The 25,771-nt window shown below is 20.6% G+C and overlaps 1 protein-coding gene across 7 annotated transcripts in view; it reads left to right on the top strand.

Annotated features, from left to right (window-relative positions):
* Positions 1-25,771, top strand: part of LOC122503188 — a 318,272-nt gene that overhangs the window by 138,615 nt on the left and 153,886 nt on the right. For 6 of the 7 annotated variants that reach the window (XM_043613669.1, XM_043613987.1, XM_043613735.1 and 3 more), the window contains 3 exons: positions 9,419-9,593; positions 11,268-11,532; positions 17,790-18,070. In XM_043613669.1, coding sequence (XP_043469604.1) covers positions 9,457-9,593; positions 11,268-11,532; positions 17,790-18,070 — 683 coding nt within the window. In that variant the 5' untranslated portion in view covers positions 9,419-9,456. Of the gene's footprint in view, positions 1-9,418; positions 9,594-11,267; positions 11,533-17,789; positions 18,071-19,093; positions 19,123-25,771 lie in introns of those variants that run through there. The other variant, XM_043614059.1, reaches the window with a different exon arrangement.

Genomic DNA, 25,771 nt, shown 5'->3' on the forward strand with positions numbered 1-25,771 from the left:
CTTTACTACTTATAAAAAAGTTGAATTTTTTCGAAGGATTTACCAAAATTGTATTAAAAATAATTCAATTTTTGCAAAAAATTTTATTACAATTATTTTGAAAACAATGCGATTATTATAAAGAATTTCATTAAAATTTTTTTAAATAATTGAATTCTTTGCATTTTTTGCGGAATTCATTTAAAATTGTATGAAAAATAATTGAAATTCTGCGATAAGTTTTAATATTTATAAAAAAAATTGAATTCTTACAACAATTATAATTAAAATTTTTAAAAATAATTAAATTACAGAAAAGAATATTATTATTTATAAAAATAATTAAATTCTTGCGAAGAACTTTTTGTAAATCTATTTAAATGATTGATTTTTTTCGAAAAATATCAGAAAAATTCTGTTTTAATTTTTAAATAAATGAATTCCTGTGAAAATTATTTTATTTATGAAAATAATTGAATTATTACGATGAAATTTCTAAAAAAAATTTGCAAATAATTGAATTTCTGTGAAATTTTTAATATTTTACGATAATAATTAAACGTTTTCGTTGAATTTTATTAAAAGTTTTTTAAATAATTGAATTCTTTTGGATAATTTGATTAAAATGGTAGATATTGAAAATCATTGAATTGAGGAAAGTTTTTGAAAATAATTGAAATTTTGCCTTGAATTTTATTAAAATTTTTGAAAATAATTGAATTTCAGAGAAGAATTTTATTATTTATTAAAGATAATTGAAATTTTGACGTAAATTTTTGTAAATATTTGAACATAATTGAATTTCAAAGAAGAATTTAGTAATTTCTGAAAATAATTGAAATTTTGACAAGAATTTATAAAAATTTTTGAACAAAATTGAGTTTTTGCAAAGAATTTTATTATTTTTGAAAATAATTGAATTTCTGCAATCATTTATAATATCTCTAAAATTCCCCAAATTATATCGTACAATTTACAAACTTTTCGTCCTTTTTCAACCAAATTACGGATTTTTTTTTCAAAAAGATTTGATTAAAATTTTTTTTAAATAATTGAATTTTTTTTTGAAAATTTGATTAAAATAGTAGATATTGAAAATCATTAAAATGGGGACAATTTTTGAAAATAATTTAATTCTTTTTGGAACATTTGATTAAAATAGTTAAAAAAAAAGTAGTAAGTAGTTATTATTTTTATTATTAAATAATTAATTATTTAGTATTCTTTGAGAAAAAAATGTTTTCGATTGTGGAAATCACAAATTCTTTTTTTTTTTGTAATTTAAATTATTTTGACTTTGCAAAAGTCAAAAAAGAAAAAAAAATTTTTTGAGGCAACGCCGAATGTTAATAATAATAATGATGATGATAATAAATTTTATTCCTAGCTATTAGAAAAGTTTGAGTATTATATTGTTCAGTATCATTAAGATCAGTTCAGTAAAGTTTAGTTTACACTTTGGAATATAAATTTTAATAGTTACAATTTGTAAGTTGTCACATGAAACATATACAATTCAACGAGCAAGTTTTGTGTGACAAGTTGACAAGCTGTTGTAAATCCAGTCCCCTAAAGGTTACTGCCCTCGTTTTGAAGTTCGTTCAGTTTGTGTACGTTACGCCCTATCATAATAATAACAACACGTCTAGTTTCCATCATATCTGCGTATACACGTGAAATACCTATATAAACACATGACACAAGAAATTTGTATCATCCAACCATAACCCAGTTCTGTAAACACGTTTTCTGTCCTCGCACAAAATATATGTGTGTGCAAAATAACTTTTTATACTCCCAACTCTCTTTCTCTTTCTTTCTTAATATTCTATATTTCTTTATTTTTTTCAAAAACAATTTAATCCCATCTATTCAATTTTCTTGATTAAACTATTTTTTTTCTATATTTCTGGGGCTCGAAGCAGTCAAAGTATATATTAAAAATACGGACTCTACGAACCAAAAATGAAAAATTACTGACCATTTACGGACCAAAGTGACAAAAATATAACCAGTCTGAGTCAAATAAAACATTTTATTTACAACCAATTAAACTTTTTCAAAAAAAAAAAATTAATTCTACAGGATTGTTAGTTAAAATTAAAAATATTAAAAATTCAAATTTTCAAAGATTTTACTTTGAAATCTTTTCAAAATTTAATTATTACTATTATTATTATTTAATTAAATTCAAGCTAAAAAGCTTTTAATATTCAATTATTATCTAAAACTTTAACTAAATGTCATTTTTAAATCAATTTTTATAAAAAAATTCTACGATAATTCAATTATTTAAATAGAAAAATAAATAATTTTATTGAATAATTCAATTTTCATCAAAATTGAATTCGAATAAAGAATTTTATCAACAAATTTTTAAATAGCCGAATTATTTTAGAAGAATTTTAATAAAATTTTTAAGAATAATTACATTTATTGTGGAATTTGATCAAAAATTGTATTAAAAATAATTGAAATTCTACGATGAGTTTTATTATTTATAAAAAATGATTGAATTCCTAAAAAGAATTGAATCTTTGTAAAAAATTTTTATTAAATTAATGAAAATAATTGAATTATTGCAAATAAATTTTTAAAGAATTTCTAAATAATTGACTTTCTCTGAAATTTTTATTATTTATATGAAAATAATCATAAATATTTGCATACAATGATATTAAATTTTTATTTTTAAAAATGAATTCTTTTGGAAATTTTTATTAAAATAGCAGATATTGAAAATAATTAAATTGAGAAATATTATTCAAAATATTGAAATTTTGACCGGAATTTTATTAAAATATTTGAAAATAATTAAATTTCGGAAAAGAATTTTATTATTTATAAAAATAATTTAAATTTTGACAAGAATATTTAAAAATTTTTGAACGTAATTGAATTTTTCCGAAGAATTTGATTACTTTTGAAAATAATTGAAATTCTGCGATGAAGTTTCATTACTTATGAAAATAATTGAATTCAACAAATTTTATTAACTTATTCTTTAAAATAATTGAAATTTCTATTAGTTATGAAAATAATCCAATGTTTGAAATTTTGACTAGAATTTCTGTAATTATTTGTTTGCAGATTCAGATTATCAAAGATTTTAATTTAAAGCCTTCTCGAAATTCAATTATTTCTCAAATTTCATACTATAAAGCTTTTAATATTCAATTATTGTTTAAAAAAATTAACTCAAATTCATTTTATAACAATTTTTATTAGAAAATTGTATGAGAATTCAATTATTTAAATAAAAAAAAATTTTTGTTGAATAATTGCATATGTATTGAAATTTAATTCCAATAAAGAATTTTATTAACAAAATTTTTTAAGAATTCAATTCTTTCGACGAATTTTAATCAAATTTTTAAGAATAATTACATTTTTCGTGGAATTCGATGAAAATTGTTTTAAAAATAATTGAATTCTGCGATGAAATTTATTATTTATGAAAATAATTGAATTCCTAAAAATAATTGAATCTCTGTAAAAAGATTTTATTATTAATGAAAATAATTGAAATTTTGCAAAGATATTTTATAAATTTCTGAGTAATTGAAGTCCTGTAAAATTTTTATTATTTATAAAAATAATTAAATGTTTGCCTAGAATTTTATTAAATTTTTTTTAAATAATTGAATTCTTCTGAAAAATTTTATTAGATATTGAAAATTGTTGAATTGAGAATAATTATTCAAAATATTGAAATTTTGCCAAGAGTTTTATTAACATTTTTGAAAATAATTGAATTTCAGAGAAGAATTATTTATGAATTAATTATTAATTATTAATTATTTATAAAGATAATTGAAATTTTGATGAGAAATTTATTAAAATCTTTCAACATAATGGAATATCAAAAAAATTCAATTAAACTTATTTAAAAAAAGTAATTTCACAGAATTGTTCATTAAAAATTAGAAATAATAAAATTTTCACTGATCTTTATTTGAAACCTTTTCAAAATTCAATTATTTTTTTAAATTTCAACTTAAATTCATTTTTAAATCAATTTTCAATTATTTAAACACAAAATAAAATAATTTACTGAATTATTGGATGTATCTTGAAATTAAATTCTCATAAAGAATTTTTTTCAATATATTTTTAAATTAATTCAATTATTTGGACGAATTTTAAATATTTTAATACAATTTTTTAAGAATAATTATATTTTTCGAGGAATTCGATTAAAATTGTATTCAAAATTTTATTATTTTTGAAAATAATTGAATTATTGCAAAGAAATTTCTGAGAAAATTTGTAAAGAAATTAAATTCCAGTGAATTTTTTATTATTTTATGAAAATAATTAAATTTTTGCGTTGAATTTTATTGAAAGTTTTTTAAATAATTGAATTCTTTTGGAGAATCTTACTAAAATGGTAGATATTGAAAAAAAAAAATTTGTTTACCGACATTTAATGAGTTACTTTTTTTCTGCTTCTAAAATGAGAATTAAAAAGAAGTCTTTAACTTTACTTCTTGAAAAGCTTTTTTTCTCATTCCCTGCAAGAAACTTTATGGAAAAGCCTTTAAGATCATGAAAATGGAAAAACGAGAAAAAAAATTTCTAAATTAAAGAAAAAATCTTTAATATTAAAAATATTACCAAAAAAATTGTCAACAATTTTGTATTTAAAGTAAACAAAAGCTACAAAGATATTGTTGTGTCGCAATAAATAAAATAAGTCTTAGTGATTCCATTCAGTAATTATTTTAGTATTATTTTCAATAAGAAAATTAAAAATCAGGTAAGAATTGCTGTCATTGCTGAATTGCTGTAAAATAAGAATTCATCCTGTCAATTAGTTCTTTTGGAAAAAATTTTTCTTTTTTTTTTTAAATTTCTGATTAAACTGTTGAACAATGAAACAAACAAACATGTTAACAGTGTTCTTGAGATGATGTATAAGAGATGATATAATAGAACATTATGAAGTTATGCGCAGCAAAGCTTCAGTGAAGGAAGCACTTAATGTTCTCCTTTAGTAATTTAATGGTCTGACGTTAATTAGCATTAACAATGTTGAGAAAATTTGCAGAGCTTGACTATGTGAGATGATGAAACTGTCAAGTTGACACTTGTAACACTGACGTAATTCCTGGTTTTCCTTATATATACTATCCTGATGCACTCAAAACAAACCCATCTTAGAGATCTAATGAGACCAAGATCCTTCCTTCAAAATTAACCTAGGTCTTCAAAACAATTCCTAGTCCTTATTTTCCCCTTCAACTGCCTCTAATTAGTAAAAGCAAACTTGGCGAATTTACATAGTCATAGTTTTCTCCTTGAAAAATATAAGAAAAACCTTGGAGAAATGAGAAGAGAAATTTTCTCATCTTCAAAGTCAAAAGAAATGCCGCACGTGGGAAAACATAAAGCTTTCAAGGGGTTTCGAGTTAAATAATAAATTTACAGTGCTGTGAAATTATCTTTAGGTATATAACAATTTATTTATTAAATGTAAACTCAAATTTCAGGAACAAGTAAACTTTGAAGCTGGCTTTGAAACAAAAGTAATAATTAAATTATACTGCCGGTACATTAATTTGAATTTTACAATTTCCTATTATGTAACAATTTACATAATTAATCAAATTAGTCAAATTAATTAACTTGAAAAGTAAGTTTGTGCTCATCTCTCTCGGGAATTGTGAGATTGACTATATAATTAACGAAAAAATTTAATTATATATGTAAATAATGTAATTCACAGAAAAAAGTGAGTGTTATTTTAACACTGAATTCGGTGTTAAAAGTGTCTGCATCAAACTTTAGCTCGGAAGTGTTATTTTAACACTGAAAATAAGGTAAATTTTCTATTATAGAAAATTTATCCTCACTAAAATTACCCTACCAAAATTTACCCGCATCAAAAACAACACTCGCTTTTCTCTGTGTTATATGTAAATAATGTAATTAAACATTCGTTGCAGTAAAAATCAAAATATTCCATCACGGAATTCTGAGATTTGCCGCATAACTAATCAAGAATGTAATTAAATATAAAATATAAATAATTCCTAAAAAAAAATTTATTATTTATGAAAATAATTAAATTATTGCGAAGATATTTTGAAAAAAAAATGAAAAAAAAAGTATTTGTAATTTATACAATCGAAGAAATTTGTCGTAGGAAGAATCAAAATAATCCGTCACGAAATTCTGAGAATAAAAAATAATTAACAAAAAATTTAATTCAATATAAAGAAGGAAAGAGTCGATACAATTTTAAATGAAAAAAAAAAATTATTTGTAATTTACGAAAACATTTCTTGCAGTAAGAAATTAAGAATAAAAATCTTCCGTCACAGAATATTGAAATGAAAAAAATTTATTTGTAATTTACACAATCGAAAACATTTTTTGCCAAATAATACAAAGTAACTAATTATTAATAATAAAAATAATAACATGCCTCGCACATATTTACTAATTATTTTTAAAAAAATTTAATAACAGTTATTAGAAAAAATTCAAAAAAATTTAATAAAATTCTTTAAAACGATTAATTAATTAATTAATTAATTAATTAAAAAATTATTTAAAACAGAATTTTTCTAATATTTTACGAAAAAAATCAATTACTTAAAAATTTAAATAGATTTCTGTAAAATTCTTCGCAAGAATTCAATTATTTTCATAAATAATAAAATTCGTCGCATGGATTTCAATTATTTTTCATAAAATTTTACAAAAATTGATTAAAAAAATGTAATTATTCTTAAAAATTTAATTTCAATTCAATTACTTAAAATAAATGTTTTTTTTTTTAAATTCGTGGGAAGAATTCAATTATTTACAAAAATATAAGAATTTATACAAGAATTCATTTATTTACATAAATAATTCTTCGGAAGAATTCAATTATGTCGATAAATAACAAAATTATTCCGGAGAATTCAATTATTTTGAGGCATTTCAATCAAAAAAAAATCTTCGCAAACATATTCAATTATTTTCATAAATAAAAAAATTCTTCTCAGAAATTCAATTATTTTTAAAAAATTTAATAATAATCGTTGCAAGAATTCAATTCTTCTTCTAAAAAGAACAAATTTTTTGTACAAATTCAAATATGTTTATAAATAATAAAAAAAAATTTAAATTCTTTTAAAAATTAAATTATTCTCATAAATAATAAAATTTTTCAGTGAATTTGAATATAATATTTAAAAATGTTAATAAAATTCTTCGAGATAATTGAATTATTTTCATAATTAACAAAATTCTTCCCAAAAATACAATTATTTCAAAAAAATTTAATAAAATTCTTCCAAAGCATTCAATTATTTTTGAAAATAGCATAGTTTTTTGCATAAATTTAATTATTTTCATAAATAATTAAAATTCTTCACAGAAAATTTATTTTTTTCAAAAAAATTCAATTATTTCCAAAAAATTTAATAAAACCCTTCCAAAGAATTCAATCATTTTTAAAAATAGCAAATTTTTTTGCATAAATTCAATTATTTTCATTATCCAATTCAAATTCTTCACAGAAAATTTATTTCTTTCAAAAAATTTAATAAAATTCTTTTCAAAAATTCAATTATATTCAAAAAAATTTAATAAAACCCTTCCAAAGAATTTAATTATTTTTAAAAATAGCAAATTTTTTTGCATAAATTCAATTATTTTCATCATCCAATTAAAATTCTTCACAGAAAATTTATTTCTTTAAAAAAATTTAATAAAATTCTTCCCAAAAATTCAATTATTTCCAAAAAATTTAATAAAACCCCTCCAAAGAATTCAATTATTTTTGAAAATAGCATATCTTTTGCATAAATTCAATTATTTTCATAAATAATTGAAATTCTTCACAGAAAATTTATTTCTTTCAAAAAATTTAATAAAATTCTTCCCAAAAATTCAATTATTTCCAAAAAATTTTAAAAAAACTCTTTCAAAGAAATCAATTATTTTTAAAAATAATAAATTTTTGGCATAAATTTAATTATTTTTAAAAAGCTTAATAAAATTATTCTACAAAATTCAATTATCTTCATAAATAATAAAATTCCTCTGTGAATTTGAATAATGTTTAAAAATTTTAATAAAATCCTTTCAAAAATTCAAATATTTATATAAATAACAAAATTCTTAAAATTCTTACCAGAAATCCGATTATTTTCATAAATTTACAAAATTCTTCTCAAAAATTTAATTGTTTCAAAAAAATTTAATATAATTCGTCCAAAGAATTTAATTATTTTTTAATATAACAAATATTTAGCACAAATTCAATTATTTTTAATTTTCATAAATAATATACAATTTTCAAAGGAATTTAATGATTTAAAAATTAAAACACAATTTTCATAAAATTTTTTGAAAAAAATCATTTCTTTAATAATTTTTTTTTTTTTTAATTCTTCTCAAGAATTCAATTATTTTTAAAAACTTTATTAAAGTTTGGTGACAAAAATTCAATTATTTTTATAAATAATAAAATTCATCGCAGGATATCAATTATTTTTAATATAATTTTAAATTAATTCCGCCAAAAACGTAATTATTCTTAAAAATTTGAATAAAATTCTTTGAAAAAATTCAATTATTTAAAAAAATTTGATATAATTTGTTTCCAAGAGTGTAATAATTATTTTTAAATCATTTTTAATTACATTTTTTAAATGAATTTAATTATTATCAACAATTTTAATGCAATTCTTCGTAAAAATTGAATTATTTTAAAAAATGTTGATAAAGTTCTTTATAAGAATTGAAATTTAAGAAATATTTAATTTTTCAGATAAATTATTTATTATTTAAATAATTGAATTCTCGTCGAACTTTCTAATAAGAATTGATTTAGAATTGAATAAAATAAAATGATTAAAGTTTTGAATAATTTTATTATTTCAAGAAAAATAGGATTGAATTTTGAAAGAACTTTTGTAATTTTTAGAAATAGTTAAATTTCGAAGATGCGTTACATTGAAATCATTTGAAATATTTTAATTCCTGTAGACAAAATAAATAGGTATTTAAATATTTATTTTAAAAAATTATTCTATTTTTGAATGTAATTAAGAAAGTATAAAAAAAATTGAGTCGTCAAATTTAATTTTTCGATATCTACTTTTTTACTACTTTTTTCTGTCTTTGAGCTACTTTTTGCTACTTTTTAAAAATTAATTATCGAGTACGAAGCCTGTAATAATTTTTACTGAAAAAAAATCGAGATTCACCTGCTTCTTTTTTCTTCAAGTAATTTTTATTTCGATTTTCAAAAAACAAAGAATTTAGTGAATAAAAATTTGCATTGTTCATACCAGAACAGGAGGAGCGTTTTTTTTTTCTTTAAAGTTTAAAACCTTGTACAAAAATAATAAAATCTGAATATATAAAGCAAAAACTAGTAACATTGGATTTCAACTACAATGAGTGAATTTTGAACAATATTAAATTTCTGTTTTAGAGTGCAGGAAACAATGGATTCCAGGAGCATAGGATAAAATGAATAGAAGAGAGGACCCGCTGCTACGGCAACATCGCAGCAGATTGTTGCAGTTAGCCGAGGTTACTAATATCAAACCTGGTCGTGGCAGCGGGAAAAGACGTGGTCAGAGAACCCAACAAAATTTTGGACCCAGGTTTGTAGAAATAATTGATTTTTTTTCTTTTTATTACTTCTCTTTTTTATTTCCCCTGTCAATGGCAGATGGTAAATCGCGAAATTTCTCTTCGTTCAGAAAAATAATTTCAACAGAAATTTATATATTTTTTTATATAAATGTCGATACGTTGATATTAGCAAAAAAAAAAAAAAAAAATGTCTTCCTGGAATTGTATTTAATTGTTGAAATAATTATTTTTGGTAAACATAATTATTAGAAAAAATTTTTATCAAAAAAGATTGAAATTCTATAGGTGCAATATAACAATAAAAATTATTATTACAATCGCAATAGAATAAATAAAATATAATAATAAATATAAGACAGTAAAAGTTGCAATTATAATTGTTATATAATAATAAAAATTAGAATTACAATTCGAATATAATAATCATAAATAATAATAATAATAATAATAAATAATAATAAAATTGAAAAGAAATTCCTACGTGGAAAATTTCATTTTTCAAAGTCGTTATTGTTAAAAAAAATTAACGCTTACAAATTTAACAATTAAATTTACAATTTTTTCCCCTTCGTTCCTTGGTTCGTGCGCTGAATTTTTATTTACTATTTCTCAATTATATCTCAACTGGAAATTTTATCAATAACAAGTTGAGAATTTCAAGAGGACATTAAAATTCTAGGTACAAGATCCGATATATTTTATATCAATAGACGATATAAATTTTTGGATCCTTGACACTATGATAAATTTTCATTTAAAAGTATCTCCCCAGATTCCAAAAACTCCTAAGGGTTGTTAAATTGGTTATTGCTTTAAAAATTCTTCTATTTCCAGTAAATAAAAATTAATTTTTTATTTTTATAAATAAATTTTAATTATTAAACATTTTGAATGAATTAAATTACTCAAAAATTAAATTATATTAAATTTAAAATATCTTTAATTTTTAATTTTTAATTTTTAATTTTTAATTTTTTATTTTAAATTTTAAATTTTTAATTTTTAATTTTTAATTTTTAATTTTTAATTTTTAATTTTTAATTTACAATTTTTAATTTTAAATTAATCCACCAGTGATGAATTAATTAAGAATTATGTCTAGACAAGGTACAGTAAAGAACCAAGATTGCACAAGTAAAAGTTTGTTTTTTTTTCTTTTTACTTTTTCATGACTTCATTTTTAGATATTTTCTCTCAACTATTCGAAATTATCGCATCCCAGTTCAACTTGCTGATGCAATAAATCGGTTTATTAAAAAAAAAAAGTGTAGGCTATAAATAACGAGGAAAGTACTTCCACTATTAGAAATTACCGCAATTATTTTTAATTAAGCGTTACTGATGCTCCATTCGTAGCATTTGTTTTTTTTTTCTATAGAAAAAAAAATGTTTAAAAAAACAGTTTTTTAATTAATCTCCATAAGAAGTTTTCTAATTTTCCTAAAAAAGTAATTTATTTTAAAAATACTGCTAATAGCAAAATTTTTCTTTAGAAGGAAAAATTTTTTGATTTTCAATTTAAAATTGATGGATAGTTTTGTATTTGGAGAGAAAACACTCTTTAAAGTTTGTTTCTATGAATCTTTTTCGATTTTCGGCGAATATCTGCACTCAATTGATAAGTTTTTTGCTCTTGTCAACTTTTCATGATGGATTTCTATTTTTCTTTTTTTTTTCTTTAGTAATGGAGGTTCGAGCAACACTGGAAGTCGAATCACTCTTCAAGATATTGTAAGAAATGATCCAGGATATACGCCAAATATCGAGCACCTCGTATTCCGTGAAAGCAAAAGCGGCAATACAAATTTGAAATCGGATGGCTCGCCACAAAATAAATCGAAGGGAAATTCAAATTTTGGCAGATCAAAATTAGCCGAGGTCTTTTCACGAACTTATTCACGTGGCTCTTCACCGGATTCTTCTACTAATCGGAAAAATCATCTCAATGTGAGTTTTTATATATATTTTCATTTTTTAATTAAATTTTTTAATTAATTTTAAATTAATTTAAATTAAATTTTTATTAATTTTTAATTAATTTTTTAATTAATTACAATTTTTTTCTTGAAAAGAAAAACACATATTTTTTTTTTGAACACATATTTTCTATTCATTGTTAGCTCTGTTCTATTTTCCTCTTTTAGATCATGTCTTCTTTTTTAGTAACCATCTTATTTTTCTCAATCTCCATATTCTATCTCCATCCATTCGCTTCTAATATCCTTTCAGACTTATCACTTTTTTTTTCTTCTTCGAACTTTCTAGGTCTATCAACCACATTTTCGGAATCTCATTCACATAATTTAACACCGTTTGCAACCGCCTGATGTTAACTTTAGAGTTTAAACTTTATTTTTGAAATCAGTTACCTTTACAAGTTAATATATTTCGAAATTTTTGTCCTTTTTTCATTGACTTTGAAATTTGAAAAATTACACTTCTTCTAGAATTAGCTAAATTTTTTAATATATATTTAATTAATTAATTATTGAAAATAATTTATTTAGAGAAGAATTTTAGTTAAAAACACTAAAAAAAAATTGAATTTTACAGAATTTATAGATAATTGCAGAGATTCAATTATTTTCAAAAGTTAATAAAATTCTTCGCAGAAATTCAATTATGTTCAAAAATTTTAATAAATTCTCGAAAAAATTTAAATTATTTTTATAAATAATAAAATTCTTCTCCAAAATTCAATAATTTTCAAAAATCTGAATAAGATTCTTGGGAAAATTTCAATTATTTTCAACTACTATTTTAATCAAATTTTCCAAAAGAATTCAATTATTTAACAAAAATTTTGATAAAATTCTACGTAATCATTTAATTATTTTCATAAAATAATAAAAATTTCACAGGAATTCAATTATTCAGAAATTCTTGATAACTTTCTTCGCAAAATTTCAATTATTTATATAAATAATAAAATTCTTCTTCGAAATTCAATTATTTTTAAATATTTTAATTATGCCTAATTTTAATAAAATTCTTGGCAAAATTTCAATATTTTGAATAATTATTCTTAATTCAACGATTTTCAATAACTAATAAAATTTTCCAAAAGAATTCAATTATTAAAAAAAAAAAAATTTGATAAAATTCTACACAAACATTTATAATTATTTTCATAAAATAATAAAAATTTCACAGGAATTCAATAATTTAGAAATTTTTTTTTAATTATCTTCGCAAAAATTCAAGTATTTTCATTAATAATAAAATTTTTTTCCAGAGATTCAATTATTTTTAGGAATTCAATTATTTTCATAAATAATAAAATTCATCGCAGAATTCAATCATTTTTAATAAAATGTTCATCGAATTCCACAAAAAATGTAATTATTCTTAAAAATTTGATTTAAATTCGTCGAAAGAATTGAATTCTTTAAAAATTTTTGTTAATAAAATTCTTTATGAGAATTAAATTTTGTTACACATTCAATTATTCACAAAAAATTTTTCTTTTATTTAAATAATTGAATTCTCATACAATTTTCTAATAAAAATTGATATAAAATAAATTTTAGTTAATTTTTTTAAACAATAATTGAATATTAAAAGGTTTATAGTATAAAATTTTAGAAATAATTGAATTTTAAAAAGGCTTTAAATTAAAATCTTTGATAATCTGAATCTGCAAACGAATAATTACAGTAATTTTAGTCAAAATTTCAAACATTGAATTATTTTCATAAAAGTAATAAAAATTTTAATTATAAATAAAATTTGTTACAAGAATTTCAATTATTTTAATAAGTAATTAAACTTTATTGCAGAATTTCAATTATTTTCAAAAGTGATAAAATTCTTCGCTGAAATTCAATTACGTTTAAAAATTTTTAAATATTCTTGTCAAAATTTCAATTTTTTTTATAATCAATAAAATTCTTTTCCGAAATTCAATTATTTTAATAAAATTCTTGGCAAAATTTCAATATTTTGAATAATTTTTCTCAATTCAATGATGTTTAATATCTGCTGATTTAATAAAATTTTCCAAAAGAATTCAATTTTCATATAAATAATAAAAATTTCAGAGAAATTCAGTTATTTAGAAATTTTTTAAACATTTATTTGCAATAATTCAATTATTTTCATTAATAATAATATTTTTTACAAAGATTCAATTATTTTTAGGAATTCTATTATTTTTCATAAATAATAAAACTCATCGTAGAATTTCAATTATTTTTAATACAATTTTCAGCGGATTCCACAAAAAATGTAATTATTTTTAAAAAATTTATTAAAATGCTTCTAAAACAATTTAGCTATTTAAAAATTTGTTGATAAAATTCTTTATTTGAATTCAATTTTGATAAACATTCAATTATTCAACAAAATTATTTATTTTTGTGTATAAATAATTGAATTCTCGAAGAATATTCTTATAATAATTGATTTAAAAATGAATTTTAGTTTCAATTTTTAGATAATAATTGATTATTAAAAGCTTCATTTAGACATAGTGTCAATTTTTTAGTAATAATTGAATTTTGAAAAGATTTCGAAGTAAAATCTTTGAAAATCTTAATTTTTCATATTTTTTACTAACTATTCTGTAGAATTAATTTTTTTTTTTTGAAAAATTTTAATTGAAATTTTTTAAAATTATTCAAAATTTTTATTTTCATATATTTAATTGAAGAATTTACAAATAATTAATAAAAATTTTGTAAAATTAAATTGTAAGCATATAGATTTGAAAATTCTTAAAGAACTTTTTCAATAATTATTAAAATAATTGATTTCAAGAAGATTTCAAGATTTATTTGAAAATTCTAGAAAAAACAATTGAATTGAAATGATGAAAATAATAATTTTTAGAGTAAATCAAATTATTCTTCAGGGTTCTTATTATTTATATTATATTCTTTCTAGGAATTTAATTAAAATTGTTTTGAAAATAATTGAATTCCTGCAAAGAATTTTACTATTTACAAAAATAATTAAATGCTTACTAATAATTTTATTATTTATAATTATAATTTTTGAAAATAATAGAATTTATTCGAAACGTATTAACAATTTTTTTTTTAAATTTGAATTCTTCCGAGGAATGCAATTAAAATTTCTTTGAAAATAATTGAATTCCTATAAAGAATTTCATTGTTTATAAAAATAATTGAATTTTTTCGAAGAATAATTTACTTAAAATTTTAGAAAATAATTGAATTCTATTGAAAAATTTTATAACAATTTTTAGAGTGAATCAGCTTTTTCTTCAGGGTCTGATGGGAAAAAGTCAAAAATTTTTTCTGTAAATCAGGAAAAAGTCAGGGAAAAAACAAAAGTAAATTTTTTGAAAATCCTGACTGTCTCTAACCCTTTAAATATTTAAAAAAAAATTGATGGCGCTTTAAAGTTCTCTTTCACTTGAGAAAAAAATGAAGAAAGGATTGTTAATGAGATGACTTGACGATTTATGAATATTGTGATACGTAATCCTACGCGACCCCATTATAGTTGTCTGATCAGAAATTTCGTCTTCATTTTTTTTTCTGTTTTATAGTAGTATTGAAGAAACGAGTATATTGTGCGACTATAGAGTGAGTCTTGTATAAGCGGAGGACGCGTAAATGAAAATACTTTCATCGAATAAGTTGCGTAGTCGATACATGTTTCTACCATATTCGGAAGTAGTCGGCGGTGGCGGCGGCGGTCTGCTTTGTTAAATTAAAACAGTTTAGTCTTCGTTCTACTTCACATGCGAAAAAATCAATCCATTTTCAGTTTTGTTTTTGTAAACCGAAAATTCACAATATTTAATGAAATTTTTCTTTTCGAACATTCTTTTTTACTCTTTTAACTGACTTTTTCTTAATTTCTTTCCTTGATTCTTTTTTCTTCTTTTTCTGAGACTTTTCCTGTATTTTTTTTATTCCTTTGAATTTTATTTTGCTCTCTAATTTTCATTTCTTTGCTTCTTAATTTCTTTACTAAAAAGATAAATAATATTTAAATTTTTCAATATTTTTTCAAATTACATAATTTTTTGAATGTTAAAAATAACTTTAATCAATATTTACGTCCTAATCGTATTTTTCCATTATTTTTCTATATTAGGAAAAAAATTCTCGATAAATTATATTTGCTTTTGTTGCAAATTCGTCACTGGTTCGATTCAGATTTTATTGAGTAAAATTTTGGTCTTTTTTTGGAGAAATATTCCGCTTATCTAATTGGATGTTCTTTCAATTTTATTTTATGGGGAAAAATTCAAAGAATAGGGATAAATTCGTTTTAGGTCATTGAATAAGAGAAGACTAATTATTTTTTATGATTTGTAAATATTTATTTAGTTAATGTCAATTAAGTACCGTATATGCCTATAAATAAAATAATTAAAATAAATAAGACAAATCAACACAGTAAATCAAAAAACAATGGTTAATTATTAATTATTATAAATGCTAATTTTAATTAATGAATATTTTTAACTAATATTAAATATTATTTACTAATGTTAATTAATAATTAACTATTAGTTTATTAATGATAATAGAAATTTTTAATTTTTTTTGTTTATGAAAATAATTCATTTCTCGCGAATAATTATATTAAAATTTTTAAAAATCCTAATTAAATTCTTTTGAAGAATTTCTTTGAACTTTTTTAAAATAATGGAGTTCCTTCAATAATTTTAATTGGAAATTTTGAAAGCAATTGAATTTTATGAAGAAGAATTTTATTAAAATTGTATTCAAAATAATTGAATTCCTGCAAAGGATTTTAATCTATAATTGAATTATTCTGAGGAATATTATAAAAAAATTTAGGAAATAAACGAATTTTATGTAAATATTTAAAAATAATTAAATTCTTTACAAGAATTCTATTAAAATTGTTTTAAAAATAATTGAATTGTTAGAAAGAATTTATTAAACTTTTAGAAAAAAAAGGAATTTTATGTAAATATTTAAAAATAATTAAATTTTTTACAGGAATTCTATTAAAATTATTGTTTTGAAAAAAATTGAATTTCCGCAAAGAATTTTACTATTTATAAAAATAATAATTGAATTATTTCGAAGGATTTATTATAATTTTAGAAAATAATTGAATTCTCTTGAAAAACTTTATAACGAATTAAGCAAAAATTTTAATTCTTTTGTAAAATTTTATTGAAAATAAAATAATTGAATTTTTGCAAAGCTTTTACTATTTAAGAAAATAATTGAATTGTTTAGAAGGATTTATTACAATTATAGAAAATAATTGAATTATTCTTTCGTGAAATTTTATTAAAATTTTATTGAAAATAATTGAATTTTTGCAAAGATTTTACTATTTATTAAAAAATAATTGAATTCTTTCGAATGATTTATTACAATTTTAGAAAAAAAAATGAATTCTTTCTTAAAGTTTTATTAAAATTTTGTTGAAAATAATTCAATTATTGTTTTGAAAAATTTTATAACGAAATAAGAAAAAAATTTAATTCTTTTGTGAAATTTTATTGAATATAATTGAATTTTTTGCAAACCTTTTACTATAAAGAAAAATAATTGAATTCTATCGTGAAATTTTATTAAAATTTTGTTGAAAATAATCAAATTTTTGCAAAGCTTTTACTTTTTTAAAAAAATAATTGAATTGTTTAAAAGGATTTATTAAAATTATAGAAAATAATTGAATTCATTCGTGAAATTTTATTGAAATTTTGTTGAAAATAATTAAATTTTTGCAAATCTTTTACTATTTAGAAAAATAATTGAATTGTTTAGAAGGATTTATTAAAATTTTGTTTTAAAAGTAATTGAATTTTTGCAAAAAATTTTAATATTTATAAAAATAATTGAATTTTTGCAAAAAAATTTACTATTCATAAAAAATAATTGAATTTTTTCCAAGAATATTATTATTTTTATAAAAATAATTGAATTCTTGCGAAAAATTATATTAACAATTTTTGCAAATATAAACAATAATAATAATTAATTTTGTACTTAATAAGTAAATTTTAAAAATTTTTGATTATGAAATTATTTAAAAATTTATATTTGAAAATAAAAAATATTGTAATTTGCATAACAACAATAAATTGAATATCGCACGTTCGCGCGCGTAACATTAACTAGTTTAAAATTTTAATAATAAATAGTTACTTTTTTTGTAAACTAATTTATTAAATCATTATCAATTATAAAAAGTATGATTAAAATTACTAATAATTTTTGGGGGGGAAATTGATGTTTCAGAGTAAATCATTGGACAGTGGTGGGGCGTTTGCTCATCAGTATTTGTCAGGAACAGGTTCGATATCAAGAGTCACTCCCAGACGTTGGCTATCGCAAACATCGCAATCTCAAATTTCGAGGCAACATTCAACGGACGATGGGGCACGTGGGGCCCCAGTGGGTGTTGGAGGAGGACCTGTTTCGACCTCGTCCTCAAATCACGTTATTGCCCCTCGTCGTGTCAGTCCTGCAGCAGATTCATCAGAAATCGCCAATCAGGGCCCGACTTCGCGATCCGACAGGTAAGGAATTAAGAGAATTTTTTTTTTATATACATGTCACGTGATTTACTATTTGGGAGCAAAACGCAGAAAAAGGAGAGTGTAGAGGAGAATAAATAATTCTCCGGTTTAAATCGCCAGTTAACCGGTAACGATGTCGTCGAGCGGCGAAAGTGACAGGCGAATGTCGCTCGTTCTCCAATTTTCCGTGACACCCTTATATTTGTGAATTTATTTTCTCCGAGAAGGAAAAATTTTTCCCCATTTCTGAACAATTTGAAAACCTTTCGCAATTTTTTTTTTTTTTTTTTTTTGTAACTTCTTTTGTATCGTTTTTTTCTTTTTTTGTATCTTTTCAGCATTTTTTTTTATCTTTTTTTAATTTTTGAACCTTTTTGTATGTTTTGTATCTATTTCTATTTTTTGTACCATTCTGTATATTTTATATCTTTTTCTATTTTTTGTACTTTTCTGTATATTTTTTTTTCTATTTTTTGTACCTTTCTGTATATTTTTTTTCTATTTTTTGTACCTTTCTGTATATTTTGTATCTTTTTCTATTTTTTCTAACTTTCTGTATATTTTTTTCTATTTTTTGTACCTTTCTGTATATTTTGTATCTTTTTCTATTTTTTGTACTTTTCTGTATATTTTTTTTCTATTTTTCGTACATTTCTGTATATTTTGTATCTTTTTCTATTTTTTGTACTTTTCTGTATATTTTTTTTTATTTTTTGTACATTTCTGTATATTTTTTTTCTATTTTTTGTACTTTTCTGTATTTTTTTGTACCTTTCTGTAGGTATATTTTGTATCTTTTTAATATTTTCTTTATCTTTTTGGTATTTTCTGTACCTTTTTGTTATTTTCTGTTATTTTCTGTACCTTTTTGGTATTTTCTGTATCTTTTTGTTATTTTTCTCATCTTTCTGTATTTTTTTTTTTAATACCAATCCATTTTTACAATTCGGTTACAAAAATTACCAAAACTTATTTTTTACTCCCAACTCATTTATTGTTCCGGTTCCATTTTTTCGGACCTTTGAAGAAAAGTATAAAATGAGTACAAAAAGGTAAAGAAAGATTAATGTGCGAGTTTTGAAAAAAAAGAGGGTTGATATTGTTCTTTTTAGAAAATTGTGTCGCGACTTTATGAATATTCCTGGCTTCTTTTATTGCTCGAGCTGTAAATAAGTGACGCTAATGATAAATGACAAAAAGACGATCTTCCGAATCTTATAAATTATGAAACGTTGCAGTTATGCGCATTCATTGACCTCGTCGCCGGTAGCGGGATGCTGGTAAAACGACTGGTCGATAAGTTTCTCCTCTGTGTATAGCTACATTGCGCTTCTACGAGAATATTGATGCTTTTTTCTCTCTCTCTCTCTCTCTCTCTCTCTTTCTTTCTCTCTTTTACTCTCCCAGACTCCCACCTAAATTGTGACGCTGATTTAATATAAATTTTCACAATTTTTTTTTTTTTTATATATATTCCAACAATTTCAATTCAATAGCTATAACAGGGTTGACATAAAAATTCGATTTCGTTTTTTCATCACGATTTCCATATATAGAATTTTAACTGTTTCCCTGATTCCTATAAAAAAAAAAAAAATTTGATTATTAAAAAAGACTACTAATAAAAAATTTTTAATAGTTTTAATTCAGGGTTGCCATGCAACCTGGGAAACCTGCAAAACCTGAAAATGGCCGGAAATTTTATAAACCTTGAAAAAACCTGGAAAAGTCAGGGAATTTTGATCGGAATCATAGAAAATTATTGTTTTCTAAAGTTATTGCGTTAATTCTTGAAATCTAATTTTTCTTAAATATTTCAAAATTAATTCAATTTTGAAAGAGTTCCATTTACAATTCTCATAAATAGCTAAACTTCAAAAGGTTGTAATTTGAAATTTTGTAAAATTTCAATTTTGAATCAAATTAATTAAATAGTAAAAATTTCACAGGCATACTATTATTTACAAATTATTTATAAATTTCTTCGCAATAATTCTATTATTTTCATTAATAATAAAAAAACTTTATAGGTTTTCAATTATTTTCATAAATAATAAAGTTTATTAAAGAATTTCAATTACATTTTAATTACATTTAATTCAATTATTTTAAAAAGCCTTCCTATAATTTATTTATTAGAATTTAAGTATTATTTTGAATACATTTTTAATTAAAATTCTTGAAAGAATTTAATTATTTTCAAAAATTTTAATGAAATTCTTTTTAACAAATCAATTTTTTTTTTCAAAATCATTTTAATAAAATTCTTCGTAGAAATTTAATTAATTTCAATAATTTATTAAAATTCAATTATTTTCAATATCTACTATTTCAATAAAATTTCACAAAAGAATTCAATTAGGTATTTAAAAATTCGTCTCAAAAATCCAATAATTTTCATAAATTTTAATAAAATTCTTGTCAAAATTTCAATTATTTTCAAAACCTTTTCTCAATTCAATTCAATTTTTTTCATAGATAATTGAATTCTCGTAGAAATTTTCAAATAAAAATTGATATAAAAATGAATTTTTAGTTTAATTTTTTAGATAATAATGGAATATTAAAAGCTTTACACGGAGAGAGAATATATATTAAATTTTGTAAAAATATTTTCAAATTGGGGAAAAAGTGCGACAAAGCGAAATTTTGATATCAAAAAATACTAAACTTTAAAAAAACTTATGTGAAATTTAGTATAATTATATCAAATATCAAGAATATTAATTAAATTCTAATATAACTTTACTAAATTTCATATAAGTTTTTTTAAAGTTTAGTATTTTTTGATATCAAAATTTCGCTTTGTCGCACTTTTTCCCCAATTTGAAAATATTTTTACAAAATTTAATATATATTCTCTCTCCGTGTATAATATAAAATTTTAGAAATAAATTGAATTTTAAAAAGGCTGCAAATTAAAATCTTTGAAAATCTTAATCTGCAAACAAATGATTACAAAAATTCAATTATTTTCATAAGTAATCAAACTTCACCGCAGAATTTCAATTATTTTTAAAAGTAATAAAAATTCTTCACAGAAATTCAATTACGTTCAAAAATTTTTAAATATTCTTGTCAAAATTTCAATTATCTTTATAAATAATAAAATTTTTCTCCAAAATTCAATTATTTTCAAAAATATTCCTCAATTCAATGATTTTTAATATTTAATATTTTAATAAAATTTTCCAAAAGAATTCAATTATTTAAAAAAAATTTTTGATAAAATTCTACGCAAATATTTAATTATTTTCATAAATAATAAAAATTTTAGAGAAATTCAATTATTTAGAAATTTTTAAAAAATTTCTTTGCAATAATTCAATTATTTGCATTAATAGTAAAAATTTTTCACATAGATTCAATTATTTTTAGGAATTCAATTATTTTTATAAATAATAAAACACATCGCAGAATTTCAATTATTTGAAATACAATTTTCATCGCGAATTCCACGAAAAATGTAATTATTCTTAAAAATTTTATTAAAATTCTTCTAAAATAATTCAATTATTTAAAAATTTTTTTTTTATAAACTTCTTTATTCGAATTCAATTTTAATAAACATTCAATTAGTGAATAAATTATTTATGTTTCTATTTAAATAATTGAATTCTTGTAGAATTTTCTAATAAAAATTTATTTAAATATGAATTTCAGTTAAAATTGTAGATAATAATTAAATATTAGACTCTAAATTTCAATTAGTAAAAATGGTTTCTAATTTGAATTAGTGACTTACTTTTTGCTTTTGAAATTTTAATTAACAGATTTTACTAATAAATAGCAGTCGATAAAATTGTTGGAAAGAAATCAATTATTTTAAATAAAATTTTAATTAAATTTCTTTGAAATAATTTAATTATTTTTTAGATTTTAATAAAATTCTTCCCAAGAATTAAATTATTTACATAAATAATTCTTCGAAAGAATTCAATTATTAAAGATAAATAACAAAATTATTCCCGAAAATTCAATTATTTTGAGACATTTTAATAAAATTCTTTGCAAGATTCAATTATTTTAATAATTAACAATATTCATAACAAGAATTCAATTATTTTTAAAAGTAATAAATTTCTTCTTGGAAATTAAATTATTTAAAAAAATTCTAATAAAAATGTTCGCAAGAATTCAATTATATTCATAAATAATAAAATACTTTTTAGGTATTCAATTATTTTCAAAAGAAATTTAATAAAATGTCACAGACATTCAATTATTGTCAAAAATTTTAATAGAATTCTTTGTAAAATTTAATTATTTTTAAAAACTTTGCGCAATTCAATGATTTTGAATTTTTTTTGTCGTCAAGTTTAATTTTTCGATAGTTACTTTTTTACTATTTTTTTTTGTTTAAAAGCTTCTTTTTACTACTTTTTTAAAATTAATTATCAAGTGCGAGTGATCGATTTCTTCATGTTTTATAACAATTTTTTTATATGTTGTTTAATTTCAAAAAACTTTGAATTTGAATCTTCTTAAGAATTTTAATTCTTATGGAAAAATTATAAAGACTAATTACTAATTATTACTATTTTGTAAAATAAAAATGAATAGTTTTCAAAACATGGAAAAATTCCTTTTTTTTAACCTGGAAATGTCAGGAAATTCAAAATGAGCAAAAGCGTATGGCAACCCTGTAATTGTAACATATCTTTTTATTTTTAACATATTTTTTTTATTTAAAATGTAATAATTTGGATATAAATTAGAAAATAAAATTTTCTATCCCAATAAATAATATAACAAATCATTTAGGATAATTTATTTTCGGAATACTATATTAGACTATGCCAGAGGAATATAGTTTCTCCCTTTGAGCGTAAAATTTAATAGATCCAGAAATTCCAGTTCTCAGAATCTGGACTTAATGTCTTCATTGTTGAAAAATTTTTTTTATCTCCAACAAACAATGGTTGTCAGACATTGAATGTGCCGTAAGTCTCTCTTTCTCTCTCTCTCTGAATTGAATTCGATTCTCAGAGTAAGTGAATCGTTTCTTATATATATTCCTAACTTCATGAATGTTCACTCAGGTGAGGAAGTTTATCATGTCATTAATGATCTTCAGAAATGGTTTGTTTACCTCAATTCCCCTGCGGCACAACCGCAAATGAACAAGAAAGTTCATTAGTTTGCTAAATTATAGTGTGCGAGCCGCAAAAAAAAAAGAAGACAAAGTACTTTTAGGATTAAAAGGAAAAAAATTTCTAAGTCTCTTATCAATTTTAATGATGAACCTTAATTTCTTCGAGGGAATTTATTCTCCGCGGGGTAATAAATTTTTCCTACTCATATTTTTTTCGATAGCATCGAGACTGTCAGTTTGAAGGAAAAATCTGAGGAATATTTTATTTATTCAAAAATGTATGTAGATGAAAAAAGCTAAGAATCCATAAGGTGTATTGTATACATGAGTCGTTTTTTTATATATTTTTTTTTTCTTTCGTTATTGACATCTTTACAAAATCCGGTGAAATAGTATAGGAGAATCGATTGCGACTGTTGAAGGAGAGCTTACGTCCCTTGGATAGAAAAAAGGAAACGCTGGTGCCAATATATAAGACGTAAGCTTCCACTATCGATCATGCAACAAAATAAACATAATCTGATTTCAGTCCAGGAATTCTGTATTTTTCCTCCTCTTCTCATCTTGCATTTTTCAAATATTCAATAAAAGCAGAAGAAGGAAACTCTCAAGTTTGTAATTTTGATCTTCACAATATTGCGATTTTAGGCGAAAGAATTGAATTCTTCAAGAATTATTTTTTGGTTGAATATTGTAAGGAAAATATTAAGACACGTGGGCGATGTATAAAGGTGATTGGCCTGACATTGAATGTTTTACAAACGAAAATTAGCATTCTGGTGTAAATTCCGCCCACACTTTTTTTGTCACAGATTTGATTTCTACCGTCAAGTTTGTATTATTTTAAAGATAAATGAAATTCCGAGTGTATATTTTTATGAGAGATAAATTCGATCAAAAAGGTTCTCACAAACTTAAAAGTACTGGAAAAAATTAAATTTTTAGAATTTATAAGAAAATTCAGAATTTTTGTGTTTTTTATTTTGTTTGCCTCATAAACTATGAAATTAACAAGAATTCTAATACAAATCCTTCAATTTTATTCTTTTTCTGACAAGAATTTCTTTTTAAATAACTTAAACCTTGAACAACTATTATAAAATAAATACCTAAATTATTTAATGAATAATTTTACTTAAAAATTTCAAAAATAATTGGATTTCAAAAGAGTTGCGTTTACCAATCTTCATAAATAGATGAACTTTAAAGATTTCAATTTGAAATTTTATAAAATTTCAATGTTGAATGAATTTAATTAGAAAAGAACTTAGATTTTTGAAAAATTTTCATAATTCAAATTCTTCTGAAATTAAATTAAATTTTTCGAGATATATTTAACTAATTATTAAAAGAAAGGATTTATAGAGGAATTTTCTTCAATTCAATATGATTTTCAATATCTACTATTTTAATAAAATTTTCCAAAGGAATTCAATTATTTAAAAAAAAAATTTAATAAAATTCTAATATTTTCGAAAATAATAAAATTTTATACACAGATTCAATTATTTATAAATTTTTTATAAATTCATTTGGTATAATTCAATTATTTTCATAAATAATAAAACTTTTTACAGCGATTTAATTATTTTCAAAAATGATAAAATTCATTTTGGGAATTCAATTGTTTTCATAAATAATAAAATTGATTTTAGGAATTCGATTATTTTCAATTTTTCATAAATATTAAAATTCATTTAAGGAATTCAATTATTTTCATAAATAACAAAATTCATTTTAGAAATTCAATTATTTTCATAAATAATAAAATTCTTCTCCGAAATTCAATTGTTTTCTTAACAAAATTTCACAAAATTCTAGACAAAATTCCAATTATTCTTAAAAATGTTCCTCATTTCAATTATTTTTATTATCAACTTAAAAAAAATAGTTGTGAGAAATTCAATTATTTCGAAACATTTAAATAAAATTTTGTTAAAAATTCTATTATTTATAAAAAATTTTGACAAAATTCTTTACAAGATTTAGTTATTAAAATTGTAATTTTAATAAGACTTTTCTATACAATTCAATTATTTCCAATACAATTCTTCTTGAGAATTCAATTATTTTCGCAAATAATACATGTTTTTAAGGAAATTCAATTATTTATAAAAAATTAAATAAAATTCTTCGCTAGAAGTCAATTATTTTTATGAATAATAAAATTTTTCTTGAGAATTCAATTATTTAAAAAATTTTTGATAAAATGTTTTATAAATTTGAAAAATTATAATAAAATTGGTCGTAGAATAAAATTATTTTCGTAAAATATAACATTCTTCCTAGGAATAAAATTATTGTCAAAAATATTTGTAATAATCTTCGAAAGAATTCAATTATTTTCGTAAAAAATAAAATTGTTCCCAAAAATTCAATTTTTTTCAAAAATAAATATTTTCACAAAAATACAATTATTTAAAAAAGAATTTTTGTAAAATTCTTTGTTAGATTTCAATTATTTTCAATTTTTTAATTTGAATGAAATTCTTCACAAGAAACTAATTATTTTCATGAATAATTATATTTTTCTGCGGAATTCAATTATTTTCACAAAGAAAATTCTTCACAGGAATTCAATTCATTAAAAAATTTTTCAATAAAAT

The sequence above is a fragment of the Leptopilina heterotoma genome, unplaced genomic scaffold, assembly GCF_015476425.1.
Source record: "Leptopilina heterotoma isolate Lh14 unplaced genomic scaffold, ASM1547642v1 Lhet_0, whole genome shotgun sequence".
In the NCBI taxonomy this organism is placed as follows: Eukaryota; Metazoa; Arthropoda; class Insecta; order Hymenoptera; family Figitidae; genus Leptopilina; species Leptopilina heterotoma.